Genomic DNA, 23213 nt, shown 5'->3' on the forward strand with positions numbered 1-23213 from the left:
TTGCAGCTTGGCCGGGGATATTCGATATGTCACCGGAAGCAAGATGATTCGTGACGTATTCGAATAAAGGTTCGTAAAATAACCGACATGGTCATCCAGTGGATATGTAGAAACCTCTACAATTCTGTTTTATGTACGCCCAGCATGGTAAAACCATGCATTGTCCTAGTTTTCGTGCTTGCAATCTCAAGCAAACTCGTGGGTGCAGCCATTCGAGCCGCAGATTGGATGGCGAGATGAGTCGACCTCTTCCCTCAACTACTAGTTTTCATGCTCGTGCCCATGGTCAATTGAACTCCTGCGCCAAATAATCGATTTCATTCGAAAAACAAATCCGCCAACGGTGACATCTACAGAATGGTTACCCGCTGCAGCATGAGACCCCCATGGGGTATGCTCCTCGAGGCTGCCGTCTCGTCTGATTCGCTCGAAAACGGTCATAGGCTCGGACTTTAGTTATCATAAAAACCGCTGCCATCGGAGAGAGCGTCACAGAATTGCAGGAAGCAAGCGTGAAGGGATCGAAAGTTCTCGACTTGTTCGCCAGCCTCGAGTTCCTTTTCTGTGTAGGTTTCGTCTTCGATAACACCGCGAACCACGAATTCTCTATCAAATGGAACGACATCCGCTTCCATATACAGCTGATATACTACTCGGGGAGAAAATCGCCCAGAAAAAGTATGTGATTGCAGGGTACGGCAGCAAGCGTTGAAACAGATGAGGGCATCGAGGCGAGCCTTCTGTAACAGTCAAGTTCATGGATGGAGCAACGAATCAAGGCTCCATGCTCCGCAGGGCAGCGCTCGTAGGTGGAGACGATTTGGCGCCCATATAGGGATACTTGACTACAGCCAAGTGTGACCATTGCGTAGAAAACACCTAGCCTGTGCGCAAAGAAGATGAAGATGGCAAGCGAGGCGTAGATCGAAGCATCCGCCTGCCCATGAACTGTGTTGACAACCACCGAAAGAGGAAAAATTGTATTCCAAGATCATCATCAAAATCTTTCAACTGTTAACAACGGAGTTGGAGAAAAAACAGACCGGCTTCATTAAATCCAGAGTTCCGAGAGAGAAGCTGAAGCAGTCGCAGAAAAAGAAGGCGAAGGCTATTCGGGATGGCAATTGGAACAGACCCAAATTTTCAGCGTGTACGCCTTACATAGCTAAATGGACTCATTCCAATGTACTCAAATATCGATACAGAACTTGCCGCATTCAGCGGAGCTGCGCCAGGTCGGGACCGCCTCCGTCAAAAAACGCTTCGCTACGTGCGAACCTCGAACCGCTGTCGAGTGGCGATAAAAGGAGATGGTCTCTTTCTTTGGACAGTTTCTACCAGCTGTCCGCTAGATAGCGCTACGTTGCTTTTGATTCGCCGAGATTTCATTCGCTCACGGCGTAGTGCAGGTCTCAGATCCATGCTATGTTTAAATTGACTCTGGAAAGTTCTTGCGTTTGAACGCCATTGCGACAGGGCGAGCGCTCTGCTCGATGATGCTTCCGATAGGGGATGGATCCAACCAGCTACGAATGTATTGTAGTCCTCGGCCGGCGCAATAGTATCCTTTTATCATTTCGAATTGGAAAGAGCGCAGTGCAAAACTGCGTGCTATTCTCGTCGCAGCCTACTGGCCGAAAATCTGGAATGAGAATGATTGTTGGCGTTTGGACCCATATTAGAATAAAATAGCACGATTGGAAACGCTAAAGCTTCGGTTTCTTCCCTCTCTCATTAACGACAGCATTTGCGGGCTTTTTCTGCGAATGGTTCCTTGTTCTGTACCATATCCAAGGAAGAAATCATACGGCCTTTCGTTTAGGTCCAGCTCCGTAATGAACAGTCGAGAGATATTGATGACGGCATTAAAGTTCCGATTTCTCCGCTTCTGGATCTTCTTCACGCATTTAACGCACAGGCGGGAACTTCGATCATCGCCTCGCTTCAAAATTTCATCGTCTCAGCGTACACGCTCGGTGCGAACGTCGCAGCGGAGGCGCCTTACGATGGTCAGGTTTTCCCATACGTACAAGAGATCTCACGCGTTGAGGCAGGCCCTGTAGTAGGCGGAGGGTTTACTTCCTTGCCCGGTACATGCCAGTGCTGGTTACAGACGGCAACCATCTGTGTTCTACCCCGTTTCCATACACAGTGCTGCACCTGACAATCAGGGGCTTCATCTGTGCTCTCTCGTCGACGAGTGCTATGTCCGCTGCACACAGGCAAAAACGCACGCTGTCCCATTCGACAGAGGGTATGTGGAACGCAATACTGCCCCATCACGCAGAAAATAACGAAAGCAAAGACCACGTTAAAGATCAGGTTTTCAAATTTCTTACCGTGTACGCTTAAGTTTCCAAAAGCGATAATGCACGCTCCACTGGAAGCGATCGCTGGGGTGACGGAAGTCCACTTTCTTGGCGCTGTTCCATGCCAGCACGACAGAAATAATGGGAGCGTCTAAGAGCATGTCCCGTGAGTGGTAGCATGCCTTTGCTGAAGCGCGATTCATTAATGGCTTCCAAGCAAGCGTAATGTGTCTTCAAACGGAACTAATTATTTAACATGACGAGTTCACTGAACTTCCGGCATGAGATTGTCATTAGCCAGCACGGGACGACGTGTCATTGGTTCGTCCTCTATCCAATGGCGCTCGTCGCCGCGCTAGCGAGAAGCGTTGAAAGAGAAAGATCGAGTCTGTTATGGAGGTGTGATTTGAGCATGCGACTCGTAGGGAAAGCAGACGAAATGAGGCTTGCATGTATAAATTAGATCACGATATCGGTTACTTTACGACAGTTGTTCGAGCGCGTGCCGAGTCACCTTAATGATGGTCTCGGAACGAGTTCCAAAGGCGAATATTCGAGGCAACCACTCCAAAACAACGACCGAGGATCGTAAAACGTCGTCTGGATTCGTAGCCTCTTATTGCTGCACTTGGAATGTCGACGCTGCATATCTAAAAAGTTTCGGATTCGTTCTATAGTCAGGGACAGAGGGAGCAGGTCAATTTTCCATTGTGAACGGACCCGGCTTTCGATGCCGTGCAGGCTAGTTTACCGATTAAGAGCGCATCATACAGTGCAGAGCGGCGTGCTGCGCAAGAGCTCACGCCAAATCCATTTGCATGGTGAAAGCAAACTTTATCCACATCGAAAACGAATGCATGGCTTGGAAATATGGTCCGGAGCCTGTGCAGCATTGCTTTAGTTGTCGACGCATGCGATATGCCGCTTCTACGCCGCTATTCAACGCAGAGATTCCGGGGAGGCATCGTCGCGAAACATAATGTCGCAGTCAATTCGTGACGGATAAACGCAACGTACTAGTCAGCGAGACGATTGCGTAGCTAAGCGATGGCCATGACGGCAAGCAAAACTTGGGGCCGGCTGGGCACTCGAAAGAGGATTAGAATCCTGCAAGGCGCGGTGACGGATACAATCCTCACAGGCATCCATTGGGCCTCGCTTCGCACACGAGTTCTACTCCCGGTCCGAGGAATCGACCACTGTGAAGAAAGGAAATTTCATGGTTTTTCGTTCCCAGTGGACAATGCTTGCATTCCATTTCGTCGCATTTATCCGATTTTAATAAATACTGCTTCTCGGCCAGTTTCATTTAGCGCCTTCCTGGACTAGTATCAACCGTCTTCAACAGCGAGAATTTTTTTTGCTGCCTAGTCCTGGCAAAAAATATACTGGATAGCCGTAAGGCTGCTCTCTCTGCGCAGGACGCAAACATCTGCCAAAGACGTGGCTGCTCACCTCGGCACCCTCGAGCGTCGCGCACCCGCAGCACCGCGCTCACGATGAAGGCACGTCATTCAACGCTCGCAGAGCTCTGTTCAGCTCCTCCAACGGCCGTTCGCTTCTTCGTTTCAGCTCCTCTAGCCGAGTCCTCAGTGTGGTCACTTCATCGTCCAGCTGCCGTGAACGAAACTCCTCCTCGGCGAGCAGCTCACGCATCTCTTGAAGCGCGTGCTCCTTTTCGCGCAGCCGCAGCACCCGGAAAACGCGCAAAGGCGACAGCTTCGATGGTGCCAGGTGTCGGCGACCATCGACAAGCGGCGGTTGTTGCTCACATAAATAATCCAAATATTTGAGCTTCTCCCTCACACCAAACGCATCCAGCAGCAACGTTGCCTCACTTACGGCCGAGGGCGCCACGAGTTGCACAAACTGCTCGCGAAGCGCTTCCAAGCGCTCCGCTGTCAACGACCCTCCGTCCACGACACGCTGAAGTTCATGAAACGATTCCAGAAACGCACCCTCAGTCTCCGCAAACAGGTGCTCAACTGCGAGCTGGACAGCTTGTTGATAACACGCTAGACGAGCCTCGGTGCTCATACGCGTTCTGGATCAGCTGCCAAGAATGGCATGCAGCAGCAAGCGTGCGTTGCCCGCCAACAGACGCACGCCACTGTCTCGAGTGCGATCGATGGACGCCGCCGGATCGCGCGCCCGAATTCGAATCGCACACGCAGGGGGCGTATGCGTCAACGCTCATCACGCATGATCGAGTGCGCGCTCGATGAACGGCGCGTGATCCGTGAGCGAGAACGCACGCAGTGATCGCTGCGCTCGATCATTGTTGTTTGATTCGATCGTTGTTGTTTGGCTCGTCGACGCACGCGATCGCCGCGGGCGCCGCATCAGCGTGCAGCTCGACTGGGTGATTTCGGCGGCAACGTGTCCCGCCGGCGGATCTGTTCTTGCTAGAAAGCGATGATGTGCGGTTAAGGCGACGCGACTTCCATAGAGTCGAATGCTACGATTATTGCGCGTATACTGTCGTTTAAGTGCATCGCATGCGGTCTAGGGTCAATGACAGAACGGGTGGGATCGAAGGTGAGGTTCTTGTAAGGGATCACCAGCACGGGCACGACCTCGTTGGTGACGGCAGTAACCTGCAGGCGGCGGACAGCACGCTGTTGTGGACGGCGTTTTCTGACGCCGCGGAGCACCGCAGCGCGGCTTCGAAGACGGCGACGGCGCCGGCGAGTGTGTCGCAGGGCTTGTTCGCTTCCGGGCAGTTGCACTGTGGCAACGGAGGCGTCGTGGACAATGTCCGAGCTGGAGTTACTGCCGCGAAGCCGTTGAGTGCTTTGGAAAAGCTAGCTACTTCAGAAGTGAACGCTGGAGTTGCGCTGCGACGTGTGCTCCAGCGAGTTGCTACTGAGCTCTTTCCGAAGCACTGGAACCAGGCTGTTGCGCGATATGCTGCAGAGCTTAATCAAGTAAGCGCTGAGCACACCAGATCATTGACAGATCTTTGGGCTTTTCTTCTCTACAACGGCATACGCGCTCTCGAGCAGAGCGTACTCCTAGTCAGTGGAGCCCAAGGGCAGCAAGTATTTATCGATCTTTCAGTCCGTAATACATGTATTACGGGAGATATCATTTGGTTCTTTATTGCGGAGTGCCTCTACCTTGTAGGCAAGTATGCAGAGAGTCTCGTTCGCCTTGTGTCGGAGGTGGATATCTCTGGTCAACCGATTGGCAATGAGGAGGCTTCGCGGCTTGTCCTGGCTTTGAGAAGCTGGCCGTGCAATGGGCATCGAACTGTTCGGTTTGTTGCCTGTAGTTTGACTGGGTTCTGGCTCTCGGATGAGACGAGCATGCAGTGCCTGCAGATGCTCAAAGCAGAGCACAAATTCGGGATTCGTGAGCTGGTTCTGAACCACTGCCCCGTCGCGCATCCAAGTGCAACGAACACCGCCGGCCTCCTCGATGGCGTTCAAATTCTTCATCTGGCATCGACTAGAATTCGCAGCATGTGGAGTCTCGCAGAGATCGTGCGTACGCTCAGCACAACCGTGAGACACTTGTGGATCGATCAGCCACCGCTTATCGTACCGCGCTGGCACGTCATACCGTCACTCAAGGCTTGGAAGCGAACAAGATCCGGTGTGCACGCATCTTCTGACTCTTCAGAGGCACAAGAGCCTCTGGAAACGCATACCCGCGCACATAAGCTCGCCGTTTGGACACCGCGTCTTCGCTCGTACTCTCGGGCAGTCTCTGGTGCGACATCGCCGGCCGCTGCAGGCGCGACGTCGTCGCCTGCAGGCGCCCAGACGATGGAAGGTGCAGTTGACGACGAGCTGCAGACGAGGCGACTGCGGGCAGCTCCGATCGCCCGGCAAATGGCGGCGTCTCCTAACCCGGTAGTCCATGGAGTATATCCAGAAACCACGGGTAATCTGATGCTGTGGTCGGATCGCAGTGCACAAGCAGAAGTAGCGGAATCCAAGCTCGAGATTTTTCTTACGGTTCAGGTGCCAACGCTTGAATCCCTCAATGGTACTCCGTTGAACAAGGAAACGCGGAGCAAATACGCTGAATACTTTGATACGGGTCTATCAGGCTTCGGGCATGAGCGTCAGAGCCATATTGTTTCCCGCGTCGAAGCACGAGAGAACGGAAGTGATCACGCGAAAGGCCCGAGACGCGGATTTGGTATGGGGATCCTTGAGCGGATCGCTCCTCTCCGTCTCCGCTACGATAGACCGCGAGCGCGTCTCGTATTGCCGCCGTCATATCGACCGCGGCAGTTTGAGTACCACCCATCGGTACCGGGTCGCGTTGCAGTGGGCACACTCCAAGGGACCGTACTATTCATGAATACGAGCGCCTCCGGGGAGCCGCTGACGGAGATTTCTCTCACTGGATCCATCCCACAAGCTCGAGCGCTTTTTCCGACGTCGAGTGATGTTTATCATTGGCGGGACGCAACTACCCACCGCGGCACTGTGCTGGGGCTTTGTTGGCTACGGCAGCATCCGGAGACGCTTCTTGCCGGTGCCGATAACGGAGCTGTGGGGCTGATTCGCTTTGCGGAGGATGAAGGCTCCTTGGCACACACACTGAGCAGATTCCCGGAGTTTGTGGGACTCACTTCACTGCACGCAAACGCTTCCGATGAAATGTTCATCACCAGCGGCTACTCGATCGACGTTGCTTTGTACGATATTCGCAAGCAGCAGCAGATTCGACTGTTTCATGCTTGCCATCGCAAGCATATTAACGTCGTGAAGTTTAGTCATCACGCGCCGACGATATTCGCTACCTGCTCATTTGACAAGGGCGTTGCGCTCTGGGATACTCGCGAACAATCGCCTATCTATCGACGGCAGATGCGTCGTGGTAACGTGATGATTTGTTTCTCTCCCGACGACTCCCGGCTGCTCGTTTCCGGTGAAGATAACCAAGTTGTCCAGCTGGAAACCTATTCCGGACGGACGATGAATGTGCTGTCGATCGATACACGTGGCTGTACGGCGAATTACACTCGCTCCTATTATATGCGCTGTTTTGAAACGGATTTTATCATTACGGGCTCTTGCGAGGAGAGCATCGTCCGAATTTTTCAGGCGGAAACGGGTAAGCAGCTTTGTGATGTGGAAATGGATTGCATCCGGGAGCAGCTCGCTGAGCCTTTGGCCACGTTTCCCGAGGAGTTAACACGCTCTCGAGCGTTGCCGGGTGCAACTTTGCCCGTGCACCATTCGTATGTGCAAAGTCTGCGCCCGGATCCGTTTCGGCCCTTTGCGTTCTCGACGCTACTCGCTTACTACCAGGTCAATGTGTGTAGCGACATCATGGAAGTCAACCTTCTTGGGTGAACGTGTCGCGTCTACGTTGCCAGTTTCATCGACGACGAGAAAGGCGACGACAAGCAGCATTGACCTCAATGCTGTGTCGCGTTGCGATTTCTGTGCAGCGTCGATGCCGATCAGGGCCTGAAGGACCATGCCACTTATTTGAATGCATTTCAAGTGATTCGCAAGACACGCAGGCGGGTGTAGTACGCGTGGCGATTCCATGGCAAAAGCATCACCTAGCGCTTGTGTTGGTGCACCACGCTCCAGCCCAGACGCAACGACGCGCTGTGCACGGTCGGAAACCGCACGACAGGCGGATCCGGATCCATCTGGACCAGAAGACCATGCAATGAGGTCTGAGGATTTTCGCAGCATCCACCATGATCGCGTTGCCCCATCAGACGCGATCCTGAATATGCTCGTGCTACTGGTGGGCATCCCCTCATCCTACGGGCCGGTCGTTCAGTCGGCCAGGGCTCGTTCGATCAGGGCCCTAGTTAAGTCCTTATTCAGTCCCATGACTGAGTCCACAGTACCGACGATATGGTGTACGAACTTTGTCAGTAGCGGATGTTCCACCATGAGACCTCCGGAACACGCAAAAACGGCGCCCTCAGCGATGAGGCGCTCAACCACTGACTCTGGTATTGGATGGAAGTAAACCTCGGCCCGGTCGATCGCTTCATACCGCTTTCCGGTTGAGAGGTTGCTTACAACGATAGACCCAACCGTTATCGCTGGAGCGTTCGCGTAGGACGCGATGAATTGACGAGCTTCAGCCGGGTCCTGGGGCTTTTCTAGTATGCGACCCTGGTGGACCACCACCTGGTCACCGGTAAGGAGCAGCAGAGGCTCCGCTGTAGTCCGACTGCTCCCCTTTTCATTCTTGAGCATCTTCACAAGCGCATCGGCTTTGGCGTTGCCAAGGAGTCGAACGAGTTGTTCTGCCTCGGGGTGACGGATCGCTTCTTCGTCGATCCCCGGCTTGAGGATGCTGAACTCGTAGCCTAGCTCCTTCAGCAGCTGTTGTCTTGAACGAGAGGAAGAGCCGAGAATCAGTCTAAAAGGCCGTGGGTGCTGGTTCATATCGCTGTCTAGTCTCGTAGTAGCTGGTCGGCGGTAACACGCCTAACTATGAAACGATGTCGGCTGATATACGGCCAGGAGAAGCCGAACAACGTTTGCGGCACTTGGGCGCCTGCCGGGAGCGGTGAACCAGCTGGCCGCTTCTGGAGAAGCATCGAACGTTTAAACAGAATGAATCACTTTGCGCATTCGATAAAAAGTACTCCCGATATCGCCAGTATTTCACTGTTCGGCGATTTTGCTGTTGGTCGCTTCGAGCCGGGCTCAGTGAGCGAATTTCAGAGGAATATTGCTCTAAGGCTGGCAAGTGCGTGTATCCGCGAAAGACAAGAGCTACGTTCCGCTAGATACCGATTCCATTCTTCCATTCAGCGATATCGGAAGTAGACGCATCGATCCTGAACGATACGGTAGACAGGCACGGCTCTTCCGCCTTGGATCGACTCCCGCGAGCTGATTTAAAGTTGCAATCAGCATCTGGTAGCCCTCGTGGAGTCGAGATGCGGTTTTTGGTACACTACTGAAGCTTGTTACCTCTTTCCGGCGTATTAAGAGCGTTCAAGCGCTGCGTGAGAGGCCAAAGCTTCCCTCTAATGAGCTGATGCGTACCTTGGACACATCATCGAAGACGTACTTGGCAGAAAGCGCGGCAATATGGATGCTAAATCGCTGTACGTGTATTCGAATCCATAAAAGCGCATCATAAAGGAATAACGTATGTTCCTGATGCGTTAAAGCACAGGCAATACATCCTGCGCGAGAAACTCTCGTGCCATCCTTTACGGGGTCAAGATAATATTTCCGCTCATTCCGCTGGCATAGCGGGGAACTGGTACGCAAAGCTTCCATTGGCAGACAGGTGCTCTTGCTGCGAATTGTACAGCGAATATGTGGAACTCGATGCCCCTGATATTCCCGAAGAGAATAAGCCAAATGGAATGCCAGTTTTGTAGTCAGCCGGGTGCAGCTTATACCGGCCATTGCGGAACCGGAAGCGTGGCAACGTGGCCAACGCATATGCTGAAACGTTCCTGGAATATTGGATCCATCAAAAGTGGCATCTGCGATACCGCGAAAAGGTATGCTCACTGGAATGGGTTTTGAAATACCTAGAACGGCACGCATCGTTTGCCTTCTCTGATTCCCGTCGCCGGTATTCGACAAAAAGATTTCACCCCGTACATTCGAGAAAGGTCACGTAAGCACTACATGATGTCAGTGCTTGCATGTGAAACACGAACTTACTTTCACATGCAAGTCATTCTACGAACGGCGGGTACAGGAACCACCCTTCTCGTAGTCCACATACTACGTGGTGTGCATCCAAAATAGAACTTATCAAACTCGCTATCGACGACTGTTTCCTCGTCAATCCTTTCCGTGCGATACGTTCTTCACGAAACGCTACCAAAGAAGCAACAGTGCGGCAACTTTACGCAACGCTGATACGAACGGTGGAGAACAGACACGGATGGAAAAAGTAAGATGTATGCCTCTATGGGAGAGCGGTGCGCGTTGCTCACCGAACTATCAGAGTCGCACCCAAATACGAAAGCTTATTGCCGCAGCAACGAATGTTCGTCTCACTCGACGAGACTTCAGACGTAGTAGATCTGCATGAGGGCACTCGAAGAGGGCCCCATTGTCGCCCGTGCAGAATAGACGAGCGAGCATTCCGGCAACGTCAGCCCTGGCGATGATTCCACTGCTTGGTCGCCTACGAATCGAGAAAAGCACAGGGTCGTTCGGCAACGCTTCTCGTCACCTAAGCAGTTCGTGGCTCCCCGTTACCGCCATCTTCCATCCTGCTCTTATACAGCGTTGCTTTTCGTCATCCAAAGGCGGTCCAGGAGCACGTACCCGAGACTGGCATTGAGCGACTATTTGTGCCTGCCGATTCTCCGAGATTCGATCCTATGAAAGGCATCTTCTCTGCTGAGAAACGCCAATATACGCTCCCGGATCGATAGTCGAGTCGTTCGCATCTGTGGAACCGTCCGTCGACGAGTCCTTCCGTGCTGGTACTATCCCTGAACTGGGCTACTGACCCTCTGCTCGTGCCAGGAAGTGAGCGGAAGGGCTCGCTTCGGTCGCGCCGCCCGCCCAGTACCAGTGAGTCCCGAGGGAGAACATTCGGATGTAGCGTATAGGAGAAAAACCCACGGAGAGACGAGATCAACCTGCAACCATGGTCAAGGCACTCCTACGAAAACACATCACCTGGTAGAATCTCGCCCAAAGTGAGACGCTGGACGTTGTTTAGCGAAAAATGCCTCCTACTCTGGGAAGATTCGTCTTCCTTCTCTCGCCTTAACATACATCCTCAAGCGACTGTTGGTAGGATTGTAGGAGACAGGACGGGCAGCTGTCCAGAGTCTGCCGGTACGTATTCAGTCCAACCCTGGTGCGACAACTGATGCTCTCGATGGAAGACGGAATACATACCCGGCTTTTCTATGGCTGTATCTCATCGAGAGTCGGGCATGTTCGACGCTACGAGGCGCACCAGCAAGCGGAATGTCGGCGTCACGACCTGTCTTGACACACTGGGCTTCGCATCGAGCAGGGAATGATGCTCCAGACGCCTCTCATAGAGTATACATGATCGTCCGGATGGGTCATACGGGCGCACTTTGGCTAAAGCACATGCATCCGTGTTGAGGTCGCCAACGTTTCCGGTTATTCGGAGGGGAAAAACGTGCACTCGCAACTCTCTCGTTGCATTCGATGAGAAATTGGCAGACGTGTTGCGTCTGTTCTTTGGTTGTAGCCTACGGCGCTGGATATGCTGTTGGGCGCGAGGGTCGCACTCGTGCCGCATGTGGAGCACACAAAGAGTGCAGCAACCCATGCTGCACGATGCCCGTCTTTGCGTACAGGACGGCATACATATATTGCGAGCACAGGTGCGCACTGAAACCTGCACGGGAGAAGAGCGTGAATCGACGCTGGATGCACGGGATGTCGCACAAAAAGCTGACCGAAGGTCAGGTTACGAGAACATTGACCGTGGGCGGCTTGGCTTGGTGTGATTCGACCAGGAACAACGCGCACAAGCACTTGCTGCAGCATGACTTGAAGGTTTCGATCAGCAGTCGGGACTATCCCACGCTTCCAAAGCGACCAGCGGCTTTATCTTCGGAGGAATTTGGAGGGAGTCCTTTCGCAGCTAGTGTGGGCATTGTGCTGGAACGCTGAAGGCTTGCGATGAAGAAAAGCAGTATCGGCCAGGAGAGAGGGTCGGGTTTCCATCCGAAGCAACGCACAAGGATGATGTCGTCAGCGACCCAGATATGCTAGAGCGCCGAATGCGTACACCGAGAATGATTTACCATGGCAATCGGTGAAAGACAAATATGGTCCATTATTCGAAATTCCCATATATCTAGTTTTCAGCGATCACCTCAACAGAAAGGACTGCATTCCCGGAAACATAGACATTCGTGCGTTCGCTCGTCCACAACAGATAATACCGCTCGTTTCGAGAATCAGTTCAACGGATGCCTGAATGTCACCCACCCGCGTTGCGAAATTATTGAACCGTGCTTTTTTCCATGAAATAACCTTTCGAGCCGGACTTACTCAAGCTCCTGCAGGCATGCGTAGAAGGTTGTTTTTCGGAAGGCCAGATTGATCGAGTAGTAGCCTCCGATCAAGCTCCAGCGTTTTCTACAAACATGGCAGATAGCTTTTACTGGTCGGCGGCTGCTGAATAAAGCTCGTTTCGCATAGGCGCGGGCGTATCGCTGGGAACCAGGCGTGCGGCCTCCGTTCCTTTTGAAGAGGCCCTACGAAGGCTCGCAGCCAGCGTAGCAGAGATCCGAGTGCGGACCTTCCTTCACACTACATGTGTTCATGATGCAGCAATGAAAAAGTGTTGTGGTACTGTTGTCGGTGTGCTTTGGCGGGTTCTCGCACTAGGGTCCATTACTAGACCGGATGTCAGACAAAGGCGTCTCCGCGAGGCGACTTGCAGTCGAGTCGTCTTGCGATGGACGCGGAGTTTACAATCGGGAGCGTATGGCGTCTATGCCGGAGTTGGTGCATGATCAATGACGTACCAAGACTGATAAAAGTATGGACAACCAAAGACGATGTGCGACTCCGGACTGATGCAGCGGAGGTGTCACGATCTATCGGGATACAAACACGGACACAAAAACAGAAGGTCCATGGCGTGCTTCGAGAGGCGCTCTTCAGTGCCGCAACCTACGCGATGCAGATACCGCCCGACTGCTGCTCGGCTCGTTGCTCGTTGCAATGGAGCTCGAGAGAGGGTCCTGGTCTCCTCAGATTATCTTTCGCTCAAAATCCATTATATTCAAGATACCTGTCTCTAGGGGAAGCCGGATGCATTCCCGCAAACGAAAGCTGACCTGCTCCGATGCATTCCGCACGGCATCATCGCTGAGACAGCAGGTGCAGATAATCAGTCGTAGGATGCTCACACTGAGCTTGAACAACGAACCTCGATGGAGAGCGATGTACGTGTTCAAAGAACGCCCCCAAACGCCGGGGTAGTCCACCTGTCTAGCTATTCATCTCCGGGACACGACTCGCGAATCATCCAAACCGTGGTTTGTGATTCGTCTACTAGCGAACACAGTCCGAGTTACGAGAAGGGGCGTCCCGGTTCCGAGGCGCCACTCGAGGGCTCCCGCGCAGCCATCTCAAGAGCTATACATTAGAGAAGACTGCTTCCAAGCGGCCGTTCCTATTCGTTCTCGATACGCTCGAGCAGAGGCGCCTTCTAAGAAGCCGTTACAAGCACGTCCCTGTGCGGCGAGAAGTCGACACTCCAAAAAGCTTGCAAAAACACTCGCTGCTGCGATGCCAGCCGCATCTGCAACCGTTGAAACGGCCAGTGCCCATTCCCGTGCCTGCGGATGGGTCCCATGTCGAATACTCCAGAAGGTATTGGCGTAGGATGCACCACCGAGTAGACCCTCAAGAAAGACGATGCATCCAATGGCTCGACTCGAGAAGAAGCCCTTCGTGAAAAACCGCGATCCAGAAGCAGCTGCCGAGAGGAGCGTGAGATTCATGCCTTGTACAACAGGAAAAATCCACAACCGGCTGATTCGCACAACCGCTATACTGCTACGCGAGACGAAAACTGCCACCTGGTAGATAACTTGAAAACGCCGGTAGAGTCCATGGTCACCACTTGCTGGTGCATTATCCAAAGATCCGACTTCACGGAAATAGGGGCTCCCGTCAAAAGTCGGTAACACCCCTTGATTGATGCTGTACTCCGCAAAATAAACCAGGGCGAGGGGTAGGAGAAAACTGCGCCATAGCTGCAAAAGAAGGGCTCGGTGAGGCTCACCCGACACCCCCGCTTCGGTGGTTGCATACTGCACTTCTCCACGCGAGTATGACCCCATCTCTGCGTCTGAGACAGCTTTCATTGGCCTCCAGGTTCCAGACGTTCGCGATACCTGCCACGAATACTGGGGTGACGGCAAACATTGATATGCAGCTGCGATCATGAGCGGCGCGAATGCTAGCGCCAGCAGCGATGTCTTGGGACGCCAGCCTAATCCGCTTACAAGGAGTGCGTAACTCGCTGCGCCTGCAACTCCAGCAAAACCGGTTCCGGAGCTCCATCCTGTTAGAGTCTCGGAGCCGTACACAGCCGACAGCGCGAGAAACGTCGCCTCTCCGAGCGCACCTGCAATACTAATAAAGGAGATGGACACAAGCAGCAATACCCGCGCCAAGACGCTTATTCGTTCGGCGCACACAGCCGCTAATAAGAAGGCAAGCGTTCCCGTCACAGATACGAATGCAACGAGTCCGCCATAAGCACTACCTCGAAACCAAAAACCAAGTGATACCTTGACGAGCAAGCCCGGAACCACGTCGGCGAATAGCACTGCACCAGCGTGCTTTTCTAACAAGTCTTCCGCTGCACTCAGAAACACGACATATGCAAAGTTATTTATAAGACCAAAGATGAAGAAAACAAGAGCAGTGCGCCAGTTCGGAGGTGTCAACGACTCCTCTGCGAGAGGGTTTCGTGAGGGCACCGCTGCTGCGTTGACCCGGTTGTCGAAGCCGTGGCTCGTGCTGGAGACGCTTTCGCCCGGAGCCTGGTTCTCGGTCATCCGCGATACTTCCAGAGACTTATGGGGCCTTTCACCGCCCTAGTTCGCCTAAGCGAACCTAGTGCCACGGGGCTTTGCGGATCCGTTTGACGGGGTCCAGTACCCAAAAGCCTCAAAGCGCGCGATAGCCAGATTGCTGCGGGTACGTTCATGGAGATCGCTTTGAGATATGATCGTGAACCTGGAACTAGCTCCAGCTGATTAAGGCGTAAAAGTGGCAAGATGATCTTTTCTGTACAGATTTTTTCGTTCATGCGTTCTTGTAAGGCAGCGTGGGGCATAGCATGGGTGCGTCGGATGGTTCCGCTTCGGTATCCGTAGCGACTCGACGACACTGCTGCTTGCGTACGGGGTTCGCGCGGAGGAGTGGCACTCATGGACGCTGTTGAGCAACCGGGGTTTTCCTTGATCAGAAACGAAGACACATCGCAAGGATGTTACGAAATGTTTATAAAAAGCAGTGAACCAAAGAAGCACTGGGACGTGCGCTGTGAACAGTGCTGAAAACGGTCACTTTGACGAAGTCTGGCGCACGCGTCTTTTTTGTCTTCGGTCTGCTGAACACCCTTCTGGGAGCCTTCAGAAATGAGCTTGATCGTATGGGCGCTGGTTGATAAGCTCGAACACGCGCTCATCTGAGAAGCATTCGTCAACTCGGATACTGTGGAACTCTACCGTGAAAGTCTGTGCGCCAGTGAACCGCAGCCCGAAAACTCAACGAGGCGTTTGCTGCTGATCGCTCGGATAGCTGGCGACGACCCCGTCACGAGACATTCTCCTTACCAGCAGGCTCCAGTAGCTGCATTGGCGAGTGCTCATCAGACCAAGCAGCATCATCAACACCGTCGCGGATGTGAGCGCAGCGACGCGTCTCTGATTCAGCCCTTAGCAGAGACAACAGACCAGCGTTTTGGCGTCCGTAAAACTTATAAATGTTTACAGCGAAAGGAATCAGCTTATGACGATCCTCTAGCACTGCACATGCGAATAAGGAATGCACTCTGTTGTGCTTGGAGCGCAGCATAAGCGGACGGTGTCCCGCAGACCGTCTGCCTGAAGTACTGCCAGCACCTCGTCCAGCTCGTAAGCCCCGCCTCGTACCTTCTAACTCTACAGCGACACTGCTCATGGAAATAACTCGCAGTGATTGTATTGATGCTCGGATATCGTTCTCGAGCAGCAGGGTATTTATTGGCTTGCTGTCAAGCAGCACTTTGCCGGAAATCCGATCATCGTGTTTACAAAGCCGCGTGTCGCGATGTCTGCCACCGAAAGCTAACGAATAAGCAACCTTTTTCTTTGCGGAAATTCAACGGAACACGAACAGACGCGTCATCATTTTGGGCATGCACCATGTGTCGAGCTCGGTCACACCAGATGAGGCTCTCTGCTCACCAGTAATACGTTTCTCTGTGGCTAGATACGTATGCCTGGGCGACTGCTTGTGCGTAAGCACGTCCATGTTCGTTTGCAAGTGCTTCGGAGTCTGCGTATGCATATGCTTTTGCGTATGCATATGCTTATGCGCGTGCGTCAGCACAAGGCAATGACTTCACCTATTGCCACCAGGTTCTGGCGAAAACGGAGCACAAAACAGCCCAGCTCACGGGAGCTACTAGCGAGCGCAAACGGTTGCAGCGCGATATCTTCCCCGAGCAATGCATCTCGTTCTCCGATCCCTGTACTGCCTTCCATTACACAAGTTATTTCTGCGATAGAGAAAGCGTTTTCCGGGAGCCGTCGCAGCTTTTTGCGCGAACTTCCAGTATCGTCACTGTGCAATGAACGAATACGAACGATAATGCCCCATACGGCTGCCGTAAAAAGTTCCAGTCGCTGACCTGGTAGGACGGGCATCGTTGAGGCGAGTCCAAACAGTCGGGCTCGAATGCGACTCGCGAAACGCACACGCTGCTCTTCCGGGGCGGTGATCATGAGCGCCCCGCTGCTGGCAAACTCTCCGGCATCGGACTTGGCTCGCTGCCGCCCTCGAGCGGATAGCCGCACCGTGCCGAAACAACGACTTGGGAGCGCATCGACGGCAAGGCGTTCCGGTAGTGTCTCGATGCTGTCGAGAACGCAGTCCAGGGTATCGCCGTTTGTCCGCCAGAGTGTTACCGCTTGGCCGTCATATAGGGTGCCGGTCAGAAGCGTCCCCATGAAGGTCGTGCTGTCCGCAGCGAGCACCGCAAAGATCCCAGGCTCCCTGAGACGCGTCACGCGTGATGCGGCACTAGAGCGCAAATACCTATCCATGGCTCCCAAAAGTGACAAAGGCTCATACTCAGGTGGTCGATACCATTCACGGAGCTGAGCAGGCGCTGTACCGTCCACGGTGTTCTCGCCGTATCGACCGCTGCACGGCACGTAAACGATTTGCTGCCAGCCAAGTTCGCCGCACAGCATGTGGTCCAGTCTTCTCCGCAGAGCCACAAAGTGTGACTCGTCGTAATGGCAGCTATCCATTTTGTTTATCGCCACCACGAGCTGCTCAACGCCAACATGACGAAGAATCTGGGCATGTCGCCGGGTCTGACCACGCTCATCCTCGATGGCCCAGTCAGACGCACCTGGACGCGCGTCAATAACCAGAACCCCAAGATCCGCCAAGAACGCTCCTCGAAGAAATGCAAGCACAAAGTCCTGATGCCCAGGGCAGTCCAGAAAGCTGATCGTGAAGGTTCCATCCGGAGGCGACGCTTGACGTATAGCCATGTCCACAGTGACCCCGTGCTGCCGCTCGCTCTGCTCGCTGTCCAACATCCAAGCAAGATTAGGAGCTTCTTGGGGCGTCTGGAAAGCTCTTTGGTCAGCATGGGATAATTCTGTCAAGGTCGCGCCTCCTAGTTGTATGAGCATTTGCGCAATGAGCGTTGACTTGCCAGCGTCTACATGACCAGCGAATACAACAGTAAGATGACGGCAGCTCTGTTCCTGGAGTGCTTCAGCTAGGCGTCCTCGGCTGGAGGCAGCGTCACGCTTGGGTTTGCTCTCTTGTGGGTGCGCGGTCGGCGTCATGCGCACCGTCGCAGGTTGAGGCTGCTGTGCTGGGAGCGTCGACGTCTCTACAATCTTCGCAGAGTGCAATACACGCTTCCCCGCAACAGGATCAGACCTGTTCGACGCCTTCATGGTTGCTTTGCTGTGCACACCGACTTCTGGTGCGGTCCGAGATGCCCTTTTCGTCTTCACTGCAGGGTCCTCCCGGCTCGTAGTCGACTGGAAACTTCGCGCCGGAGGAACATGGGCACGGAGCGAATCGCCTTCCAATGAAAGAGATTCTTCGTCATCATAGGTGCCGTCATCAAGCTCGTCACGATAGTCGTCCAAAGCTTCGGCAATCTCTTGCGTCCAGCGGGGCATATACCTTTCCTACCCGCACAAGCGCAACGTCGAAAACGGAATTGTTTTCGCAGTCTACATACGTGGCAGAAGACCATGGAACGCTGAAGTACTCGCTCTGTTCCTGCCTTTCGATATTTTCTTGGAAGTTTTGTATACGTCTAGCCTTGGCGTTCAGAGTGAAGCAATAAGAGCATATGGATTCGTACGTTGGTTTAGAATTCTGGGTCGTGGATTCGGGTTAGCTCCTTCGACATTTGCCACTGGAATCCGTTACGAACACGGGTAAAGAGATGATTTACGACATCACCGAATCAGGGGTGATAGCGCAACAGACATCGTTATCCAGTGTATACAGGCTGGAATCCAATGTCATCTTTTCCTTGCGTTTAACATGATGGGGTCACATATCCGTCAAGTTTTCCAGCTTTCGCTCTCAAGGCAACTCGTGAGCGCAGGTATTCGCCGCACTGGTTCGACGAGGAAGAATACTCGACTTTGTCACTCTTTGACTTGTTCAAAAGCTCACGTGACGATACTGCTCTGGAATCGCCCCGTATAATACTCGACTCTGTTCAAAACATGAATCATACCGTTTTTGTAGACACCGACGAATTCGTAATCACCAGCACCAGCATGATCCACCTAACAGTATACGCCCTTAGCGACTCCCGTTTCTTCTATTCTGTTCCATTGGAAATGCAAAAACTGGAATTGGACTTGAATCATCGTAGCGATCGACTCCAGTGGGGCATGCGTTACCGCTTTGCACAAACCGAGCGATCGCTGATCAAAATTGCTCTACTTGCACCCCAACATGGATTTCCTTTCCCGTGCTTGGTTCATCGTTGACAACACCATGTTCCGGGAAACCGCCATCGAGCATGACAGTGTGCGGTCGCGCATGTATCGGACAGAGTACGAAAAGCGAGAATCGACCAGAAGAAGGTTACGATCGTCGGGCATGGCTCTGGACGTGGAAACGGAGGGCATCGAGTCGAGCCCTCTGTCCACGTCGAGGTCGTATACCGAGCAATGAAGAAAGCCTTCAAGCTGAGGTGGCCACCAGGGTAGAGAATATGGGAGACACATGGGGAAATGTTAGCAAAATACAAGTGTCACCGTTGCGAAGGGCGCACCAAGGCTTACGACAAAGAGCGTAAACATAGCGAGAGAAACCTTCACCGGAATCGTCGTCTGTTCATGAAACGCATAGCCCACAGCCTGAACCAGATAAGTCACGACTCGAACGCTGTCATGAACATCCCTCCATTGCTGGAAGCGGATCTAGGAGTAAAAGAGTTTCCAACGTATTAGACGCAGTAGATAAGCGCGCGGAAAGGTAGCTGTCGCAGAAGAAACCAGGATGGGCTGGTATTGATGACGCGAGGAATACGCCAAAGATTCGTGTGTGTACGCCTCAGTTAGACGACTCGTTCCATTCTACTCTGACGAGGGCGCAGCGAAACGACGCGAGCTCTCAGCCGCATCGTACAACCCTAGCGGGGTGCGGATGCTCCAGAGAACCCTGTCCACGTACAAGCTTTCCATGATTTTAGATACCATTCGCTAGAGGTAAATATGGATTGACTAGGTAGCTCTAATTGCCGAGTTGCAGCTTTCAGAGGCATCTCAGGCGACGCGAGAACTTTTCAGTTGGACACAGAACGCGCTGCGTCTTTCGGTTCCGAGTACGTTCAGTTCCAGATCCGAGACTGCGTCCTGCCATGATACTTGTCCCGTGCGCATTTAGGATAAGGGAGGGCTTTTCTGTGGTTTGTCCCCGTTAAGAAAGGACGTTCGGAAAGGTGGAACCTTCCTATACAACATATGCATATGGGTTAGTGGCGATACGTCGCCGCTGTGCATTCCGTGGAGGTTCGGTCCCAGTGCCGCCTCCACCGCAGTCGAATGGTGTCCGTGTGAGTCGATGCCTCACGGCCTTGCATTGCACACAAACATGGAACATGGAAACGTGATCTTGTTAGAAAAGCTCCTGGGCAACCAAGCTGAAGCCTTACTCTACTTCAACGACGGTAGGAGTGCACAGTCTCGCTTCATATCGCCCGTAAATGTGGATATCATCGAGGACGCACCAATCGCAATGTGAACGGGCTCCAGCCCAGGAAACAATAGACTCGACATGAAAACACGGGAATGAAACAGCACATTTGATGTTGCCGCCTTCCTAATCCATTCGAAACAGCTCACGTGGCACAATTGCCTTGTTGAGTAGCGTCGCTCATTTTCAGACAGACCTGAACGGGTGTACAAATTTAGGGGTCAAGAGCAAGGTTCGCTCTGGAATGCGCGCCCGGAGGCTTGCTTTGGAAACAAACTTAAACAAGAAGCTCCTCTATACCGTCCAACTATGTGTCATGATGCGTTTTTTCATCATCAGAGCAAGATATGCTGGACAGAGCACCTTGTCCGGCGCATGAGCGGTACGCCCACCGAGTCCTCCGGAATACACGGGGGATACCTGCAGCGCTCGCTGCCATACTCCCGTGTTTGCAGGACATCGGAGTTCAGCTTCGCTGCAACAAGCACAAAACGCCTTGATTGTTTGTCTGTCCTGAACTTTTTATAGTGTCTTCGGAACGGTAGCAGAGGCATATTTAACTTACGGAGACTTTTCGGGAACGAGGACCCACAGACGCTTTTCTCGAGCGGAAACCCGGTGCAGACACCGTCTCTGGTATCCCTGAGTTGGGGTTCACGCGAATCGGCAACCAGTGTCTGGTGTCGCTTTGGAGGGCCCATTCAAGCGCCTTGCTCGGTACGCTTCACGTGAGCGCTGCTCGAAGAGCCGAGTTTGCCGGCGAATCCCCGAGGAAAGCGAATGCAGCAGGTGATACCCGGAGCGGTTCCCGGGCGTCAGTGGTTGCTTGCGCTCCGCCGGCACTCGAGAGCGCTCTTCCGGTGTTGGAGCAGCCGTTGTGGTAGGGTGTACGATGTCATCGTTATTGGTGGAGGCCATGCGGGCACTGAGGCAGCCGCCGCAGCCGCACGAAAGGGTGCAAGAACAGCGCTCTTGAGCCCGAGGCTGGACAGAATCGGGGTCATGTCGTGTAATCCTTCCATCGGAGGAGTCGGCAAAGGCCATATGGTGCGAGAAATGGATGCGCTTGGCGGCCTCATGGGCAGAGCTTCCGACGAATCATGTATGCAAACTCGTGTACTTAACCAGAGCCGAGGTCCAGCGACCCGCGCCCCGAGACACCAATGTGATCGTCGACTCTACCGCTTGGCGATCCAGAGGGCGTTACAACAATTGACCGAAACGAATCTCACACTCATCGAGACAGCCGTACAGGACCTTGATATTGAGAGGCTGCAGCCGTCGTCCGCGCACGCTACAGAACCCGCCTGGCGTTGTCGTGGAGTCATCTGCGCTGACGGCAGTATGATACGAGCTACGGCCGTTGTACTCACGACGGGCACATTCCTCAACGGTCTCATGTATTTAGGTGCCGATAAGACAGTAGCGGGAGGTCGACTTGGCGAGGACTCGCGGAGCGATCAAATGTTCATGGGCTCTGGCGAGTTACACCAATCAACGGGAGCGTCCACCTCTGAGGCAAGCCGTCGAGTGTCGGTGAATGATGCACGCGGGAGTCTTTCGCAGCTGGGCCATACGTTGGCGAATGTGCTCCAGTTGCGAATGGGACGCCTCAAAACCGGCACACCGCCGCGACTTGACGCCTCAACGGTGCGACTCGACGGACTCGAGCGGCAGGACAGCGATCCCGCCTTGCCGAGGTTCCAGTTTATGCCGCCGGAGCCCTGCCACTTGGAAGCACTCGTGGCTCGTCTGCAGCCGTGTTATCGAACCGCTACCCGACCAGAAACGCACGAGCTCGTTCGAGAAGCCACAGAGGCAGGGCTCTCACCGCAGTACCGAGGCGGAGGCCGTGGACCTCGCTACTGTCCATCGTTGGAGGCCAAGGTGCAGCGCTTCGCCCAGCGGGATGCGCATCCTGTTTGGCTAGAGCCAGAGTATACGCCCCAGAGTGCTGCACTGGAAAACTTGCCGCAAAATATAATCTATCCAAACGGTATTTCGATGGCATTGCCTCCGGACGTCCAGCAGCGCATCCTTCGAACTATTCCGGGCCTGGAGCAGGCTCGCATCCTCCGTTATGGGTACGCTGTAGAGTACGACTACGTGGATCCCCGTCAGTTGCGCGGACCCACTCTGGAACTGCGCTGCTGTGAGGGTCTCTATCTGGCGGGCCAGATTAACGGCACAACGGGGTATGAAGAGGCTGCTGCTCAGGGTTTGGTTGCTGGTGCAAATGCCGCCGCCAAGGCAGGCTTCGGGAACGCTCTCCTCTTAAGCCGCGGTGATGCGTATATTGGGGTGCTCATCGATGATCTGCTGCGCACTGGAGTGACCGAGCCGTACCGCATGCTCACTGTTCGCTCTGAGTATCGCCTGCACTTGCGAGCGGATAACGCAGACCTCCGTCTGACCCCGATTGGCATCGAGTGCGGGCTTGTTGGACCTGCACAGACAAAATATTTTGAAAAAAAGCGTGAGCGACTCGAGGATGCGTTGCAGCAACTGAGTCGCATTCGCTATTCAGCGGCAGATTGGAAGAAACGCGTACCTGAAAGCCTTGCAGCAGTGCTGGGTGCTGACGGACGAGTATACTCCGCACTGGAGATGCTTGCGCACCCGGGGATCCAACTGGTGAACTTACGCCTGCCAGTAATGATTGATTCTGATCTGCACGACGTGATTGAGGCACAGTGCTTGTATCGACAGTATCTTGCTCGCCAGGAGTCACAGGCGATGCGGCTCAGACGCGACGAGGCATTATCATTGCGAGGTGTGGTGTTCGCGGATATGCCGAGCCTCTCCGCAGAGGCCAAAGAGAAACTACAGCAACGACAGCCGGCAACACTGGGTGAGGCTGCTCGAATCGAGGGTATCACACCGACTGCATTGCTTTTATTGCAGGCACAGGCTTTACGAAATGCACGGGAGTCGTCGAGCACCAGTCCCTGATGGACCGATGTGCCGAGACGCTGCGGCTGGTACGGTCTCGGAGTGAATTGTGGCTGCG

At 53.7% G+C, this 23213-nt stretch overlaps 6 protein-coding genes across 6 annotated transcripts, besides 1 other annotated feature; 2 read left to right on the forward strand and 4 right to left on the reverse strand.

Moving 5' to 3' along the window:
• Positions 1 to 3803: 3803 nt before the first annotated feature.
• CYME_CMB086C (hypothetical protein) lies at positions 3804 to 4346 on the reverse strand (the record flags this gene model as incomplete). Its single annotated transcript, XM_005535128.1, has 1 exon — positions 3804 to 4346. One exon carries the CDS (start codon positions 4344 to 4346, stop codon positions 3804 to 3806), a length of 543 nt encoding a protein of 180 aa, XP_005535185.1.
• A 461-nt stretch (positions 4347 to 4807) lies between these two features.
• Positions 4808 to 7624, forward strand: CYME_CMB087C (hypothetical protein, conserved; the record flags this gene model as incomplete). Its single annotated transcript, XM_005535129.1, has 1 exon — positions 4808 to 7624. One exon carries the CDS (start codon positions 4808 to 4810, stop codon positions 7622 to 7624), a length of 2817 nt encoding a protein of 938 aa, XP_005535186.1.
• Positions 7625 to 8065: 441 nt separating this feature from the next.
• Positions 8066 to 8689, reverse strand: CYME_CMB088C (probable nucleotide binding protein Maf; the record flags this gene model as incomplete). The annotated part of the gene is made up of 1 exon (XM_005535130.1): positions 8066 to 8689. One exon carries the CDS (start codon positions 8687 to 8689, stop codon positions 8066 to 8068), a length of 624 nt encoding a protein of 207 aa, XP_005535187.1.
• A 4670-nt stretch (positions 8690 to 13359) lies between these two features.
• Positions 13360 to 14181, reverse strand: CYME_CMB089C (probable vacuolar pH control protein CLN3; the record flags this gene model as incomplete). The annotated part of the gene is made up of 1 exon (XM_005535131.1): positions 13360 to 14181. The coding sequence occupies one exon, from the start codon at positions 14179 to 14181 to the stop codon at positions 13360 to 13362; it is 822 nt and encodes a 273-aa protein (XP_005535188.1).
• A 1531-nt stretch (positions 14182 to 15712) lies between these two features.
• Positions 15713 to 15832: a sequence feature (possible transcribed region).
• Positions 15833 to 16332: 500 nt separating this feature from the next.
• CYME_CMB091C (similar to eukaryotic translation elongation factor 1 alpha) lies at positions 16333 to 18162 on the reverse strand (the record flags this gene model as incomplete). The annotated part of the gene is made up of 1 exon (XM_005535132.1): positions 16333 to 18162. The coding sequence occupies one exon, from the start codon at positions 18160 to 18162 to the stop codon at positions 16333 to 16335; it is 1830 nt and encodes a 609-aa protein (XP_005535189.1).
• A 2821-nt stretch (positions 18163 to 20983) lies between these two features.
• On the forward strand, positions 20984 to 23155 carry CYME_CMB092C (flavin-dependent tRNA:m5U methyltransferase trmFO; the record flags this gene model as incomplete). The annotated part of the gene is made up of 1 exon (XM_005535133.1): positions 20984 to 23155. The coding sequence occupies one exon, from the start codon at positions 20984 to 20986 to the stop codon at positions 23153 to 23155; it is 2172 nt and encodes a 723-aa protein (XP_005535190.1).
• Between the last annotated feature and the right edge of the window lie 58 nt (positions 23156 to 23213).

This window comes from Cyanidioschyzon merolae, chromosome 2 (assembly GCF_000091205.1).
Source record: "Cyanidioschyzon merolae strain 10D DNA, chromosome 2, complete genome".
NCBI classification, from domain to species: domain Eukaryota; phylum Rhodophyta; class Bangiophyceae; order Cyanidiales; family Cyanidiaceae; genus Cyanidioschyzon; species Cyanidioschyzon merolae.